At 47.6% G+C, this 5,373-nt stretch overlaps 1 protein-coding gene across 1 annotated transcript; it reads left to right on the top strand.

The window, feature by feature from the left end:
* The first annotated feature begins 218 nt into the window (after nucleotides 1-218).
* On the top strand, nucleotides 219-2,040 carry LOC110699831. The gene is made up of 5 exons (XM_021877343.1): nucleotides 219-366; nucleotides 451-563; nucleotides 675-960; nucleotides 1,108-1,241; nucleotides 1,345-2,040. The coding sequence occupies exons 1-5, from the start codon at nucleotides 219-221 to the stop codon at nucleotides 2,038-2,040; spliced, it is 1,377 nt and encodes a 458-aa protein (XP_021733035.1).
* The last annotated feature ends 3,333 nt before the right edge of the window (nucleotides 2,041-5,373 follow it).

Consider the following 5,373-nt stretch of genomic DNA (forward strand, 5'->3'; position numbering starts at 1 on the left):
GCCTGTAGAGGCAAGCGTCGTTTGGACCGATGACGTGGACCATGCCGACAACTTCTTCGGCTGCTACGAGGGGTGCCCCATCACTGCATTAAAGCCATACTAAAGGGGTATGACTTAGGTGTATGGCAGTTGACCGCCGGCTGCGTAGATACAACGCGGCCTTGCTAGGAAGGAAATGCGCTCTCCCTAGAGTACCGGGAGAGGCATGGGACAAAATAATGCAGAAGGGTCTTTTTCTGAAGACAACCGCCCCACTAGATGACGGGGGTGAGATCATAGTTCCCCAATTTTGGGTGCCCCATCCGGACTGGTTTAAGGATGAGGGTTTTTTGTCCCTTTATAACTTAAGCATTATGTTTAACAAGGGTAGGTTTACTGATTGATCAAATTTTTCCCGGATGGGTATGCTTTGTATGATCTCTAACCATATTTTCTTTTCTTGTTTTGTAGAAGAAGCAAAAAGAATGGTGCCACCAGAGAAGACACCGGCTACTTCTGCCATTCTCTTGAGGAAGAAGCAGCTGGAAGAGAAGAAGGCGGCGATGGCCGCCAAAAATGCCGGGGTAGTCTTTCCTTAACCATCTTGTTTACAGTTTTTTTTCTTTTGCCGGATGTACCTTTTACCTTGTTACAAAGATTTTTTACCGGATGCATCCTATTGTGACTGTTTTCAGGCCGGGAGCCAAGTCATACCTCGCTCTGTAGCGAGTATGCAAAAACGACCGGCTGGGAATATTCCCAAGCCTGCCGCCAAAGTGCCTAGGGTGGCGGCTCCTGCCCCGGCTGCTGGTCAGAAAGAGAAGACGCCTGACAAGGACAGGCCAACAACTGCAGGGAAGAGCCTGCAATTCACTCCCCACTTTGAAATGGTGGTGGAGTCAGCAAGACCGGATGCTCGTACTCAGACGAGCTCCGGTTCTTTAGCGGCTGGGGGGGCTTTGACCCCACAGTCCGAGAAAGGTAAAAATTCTGCCTTTGATCCCCCCTAGCCGCTTGGGCATATGAGAGTAAAAACCCAAGCAAGCCAATCCGGGGATTCTTCTGGACACCACCTGGATATAGGCGAGGCATATACCCAATACCTTACAGATGATTCTATGCTTGCAGATACAACCTCCAGCCGTCCAAACTACCAGCAATATGCTAAGAGGATGGTGAAGACCATCACTCGGTCTGAGAGAGAAGCTGTGCCGGCTGTACACACGGTTAATCTTGACCGAATCACTTTTCTCCTTGTTGAGGTACATAAACCGGATGGCATATGTTTAAGCAATAATCTTTTTTACCGGATGCAAGTACTTTGTTTTTGATCTTTCCTAACACTTTTCCCGGCTGATATTGCAGACGCTGCTGAGAGTTGATGGGCTTAGCGTCCCTCTTCGCAAGAAGCAGGAGGAGGTAAGAAACGCTCAGAAGCTCGCATCTGAGCTTATTGACGTTTGCCAATTCAATGCCATTTCATATGACTTGGAAACTGAACAAAGGAAGTTGCAACAGGAGGAACTGCAGAAGAAGGCGACTGCGGCTGGGGAGGCGTCATTGCAGAGAGTTGATGAGCTTGAGCTCCAGGTCAAAAATCTTCAAACTGACCTTAAAGCCCTAGAGAATGCTGACAAGGAAAATGTCAATCTCCGGAAGGACAACAGCCGGCTGGTAGCTGAACTTGCAAACAATCAGGCGGCTCTTAAGAAAGAGCTGGAACAGGAACAACTCCGCCTGATTGCAGAAAATGAGGCCGACTGCGAAGAACGTATGAAGCTCACTTGGAGCCTGATCCATCCGGATATCGAGTACGAATACTGGAATCTTCGATACCAGTATGCCTCTGAGGTTTATGAGGCTAAGGTACTCGGGACTGACCCTCCTCCTGCTTTTGACGAGTGGGTTGAGCGCAACAATGCGATTACGCCGGATGGGGCCAATCAAGAAGCGCAAGTGGAGGATCAGCAAGTGGTGGAGCAGTCGGTCGAAGTTCCAGTCGATGAAACTCAGCAGCCAGAGCCTCAACAACAACAACAACCTCAACAGCAACAACCATAAACATTTTCTATCTTCTTTTCCGGCCTGCGAGCCGAGTATCTTTGAATGTAACTTTCCCGGACGGGGGTCAGGTTAACATTTCTACAAATTTTTAATCTAGTAACCGACGCAGTCGGTTTTGCCATTCTATTATTTGCATTTTGTTTTTATTCATGCATTTTTACAAGTTTTTACAATTTTTTACTTCTCATCCGGTTAACATGATCAGCTGTTCTATTTTCGCCGGATGAGGCCACGGTACCATGGTATGCCCCTGAAATGGCCAACTGTTTACTCCAACGGTAAACAGGCAGCCGTTTCATTGGCAGCCGGATGGGTGATCAATGGTTGATCTACTCCTGCCCCGGTTGGTACAATAAAATGCCCCTGAAATGGCCAACTGTTTACTCCCAACGGTAAACAGGCAGCCGTTTCATTGGCAGCCGGATGGGTGATCAATGTTTGATCTACTCCTGCCCCGGCTGGTACAATAAAATGCCCTTGAAATGGCCAACTGTTTACTCCAACGGTAAACAGGCAGCCGTTTCATTGGCAGCCGGATGGGTTGTAAAACTGTTTGGGTGGCTTTTAGATGATACTCGGTTGTAGCAACCCACTAGGAATTTCATTTTTCCAGATGGACCACGTTTGGGTCCTTGCCTGATGAATCCTAGATGCGAAGGATCATTTCTAACGGCTGCAAGTTTCTTTTAAGAAAATGCCGTTTGAGTTTTTTTGATCGCTAGAACAATGTACCACCCGGAAGGGAGCTGTTCTCTTCAACGATTTCACCCGGATGGGTGTCGCCGAATGACTGCTCTGTTTGGAGCAATGGTTTTTAACAAGTGTTCTTCTGCCTGTTTTCTTGCACTAGACAGGTGCTAATACAGTTGTATGAATGGAAATTATATGTTTTCACATTTCAATACTATTTACAAAAATTTACAAAATCCTTAGAAGTAGTACTTTTTCAAGCTATCTACATTCTAGGTACGAGGCAGCCGCATTCCATCTGGGGTTTCCAGGCGGTATGTGCCGTTTCTAACTTCTTCAAAAATCCGGTAGGGTCTTTCCCAGTTTGGGGTCCATTTCCCTTGTTCGTTCCCCCTACCGGTTGCCTCAAGCTTTCGTAACACAAATCTCCAACTATGAGGGGACGTTTATGCACCCTTTTGTTGTAGGCCCTCGTCATTCGTAGACGGTAGATTTCATGACGCAAGGCGGCGTTGCCCCTTTTTTCAGGAAGAGTATCCAAAGCCAGGCGCATGGCTTCACAATTTGCCTCTTCATCATATAACATGATTCGAAGTGTTGGCTCATACAATTCAATGGAAAGCACCGCCTCTGTGCCATATGCCATAAGAAATGGAGTTTCACCGGTTGACCCCTTCTCAGTAGTTCTGATAGACCAAAGAACATGAGTCAATTCCTCTGCCCAAAGACCGCCTGCCTTTTCAATCTTTTTCTTTATGCCGCCTGAGATGAGCTTGTTAAAAGCTTCAACTTGACCGTTTGCTTGAGGACGGCCGACGGATGCAAAGTAATGGGAAATCCCTTGATCTTGCAACCAAGTCTTTAGGACAGGCGTTTCGAACTGGGGGCCATTGTCAAAGACCATTGACATTGGTACACCGAACCGGGTGATGACATTTCTCCAGATGAAGGAGATGACATCCTTAGTTTTGATGCCTTTTACCGCCTCGGCCTCAACCCACTTGGTGAAGTAATCAACAGCCTCCAAAATGTATCTTTTGCCGCCTGGGGCAGGTGTGTATGGCCCCAAAATCTCCATGCCCCATTTGGCAAAGGGAATAGGGCTGTCTGATCAGCCGGCCAAACTTCTGGCACTTGTCACATCTTTTTACCAGATCTAATGCATCTGCCTCAAGGGTGGGCCAAAAGTATCCTTGCCGCCTGGCTCTTTTGGCAAGTGTCTTTCCGTCAATGTGCGATCCATAGAAGCCGGCATGCAGATCTTCCAGTATTTCCTTTCCCCTTTCTGGGGTTACACATTTGAATAGCGGCTGCAGGTAACCCTTCCGGAAGAGTTCACCTTTGTGCATTACGAAGCTTAATGCTTGCCTTTTAAGAGCAGCCGCCTCTGATGAGACACCCGGTAGGGTGCCGTCTACCAGGTAATCCCGGATGGGGTCCATCCAAGTGGAGCTTCGATCTAGAACTCCAATGGGGTCGTGTTCAATGCTTTTCTTTTCCATGACTTCCCAGAAGACTGACATAGGCGTATCACATGTGGCGGATGATGCGAGTTTTGATAGTGCATCCGCCTGATTATTCTCGGACCAGGGTACTTGACTTAGATTGAATTCATCAAATGCCCTAGCCTCCTCTTTGACCGCCTGAAGATACTTAATCATCACCGGATGGGTGGCCTCATAGTCACCGTTGTACTGGCTAACGATGAGTTGAGAATCAAAACAAACGTCAACTTTCCTTGCCCCGGCTGCCTTACACATGCGGATACCGGCTAGCAGGGCCTCGTATTCAGCTTCATTATTTGAAGCTTGAAATTTGAATCGTAGAGCATATTCGTATTTGTCCCCCTCTGGAGAATGACAAATTACGCCTGCCCCACAACCATTCACAGTAGAGCTCCCGTCTACATAAACTTTCCAAACTTAATCAGTTTTATCCGGCTGTATCGGCCTTGTCATTTCAACAATGAAGTCGGCAAACGCCTACCCCTTCACTGCCCGCCTAGGTTCGAAAGTGATTTTTAGACTTTGAATTTCCACAGCCCATTTAATCATTCTTCCGGATGACTCTAAAGTCGTCATAGGCCTTTTAAGCGGTTGGTCAGTGTAGACGGTCACTGGATGAGCCAGGAAATAAGGTTTCAACCGCTTGACTGCCTTGAACAATGCCAGACCGAATTTTTCAATCATGGGGTAGCGAAACTCATCATTCCGGAGGACGTGGCTTATAAAGTAGACCGTGAGCTGGTTGCCGTCTCTCTCAGCAAGGAGAACGACACTTAAGGAATGATCTGAGACGGCCAAGTACATGTAGACAGCCTCCTTGGGTAGGGGACTCACTAATCTTGGCAAAGAATGCAAGTGTTGCTTCAGCCTTTGAAACGCCGCCTCAACCTCTTCACCCCATTCAAACCTCGACCTCTTTTTGATTGCTTGAAAGAAATACAGGCACTTGTCACCTGACCGGCTGAGGAATCTCCCCAATGCCGCCAGGCAACCGGTAAGCTTTTGAGCCTCCCTGACGGTACGAGGCGATTGCATGTCAATCACCGCCTGCACTTTGTCCGGATTAGCCTCTATGCCTCTCTGATCAATCAAAAATCCGAGAAACTTCCCAGACTCAACTCCAAATACGCATTTT

This window comes from Chenopodium quinoa, unplaced genomic scaffold (assembly GCF_001683475.1).
Source record: "Chenopodium quinoa cultivar QQ74 unplaced genomic scaffold, ASM168347v1, whole genome shotgun sequence".
Taxonomy (NCBI): Eukaryota; Viridiplantae; Streptophyta; class Magnoliopsida; order Caryophyllales; family Amaranthaceae; genus Chenopodium; species Chenopodium quinoa.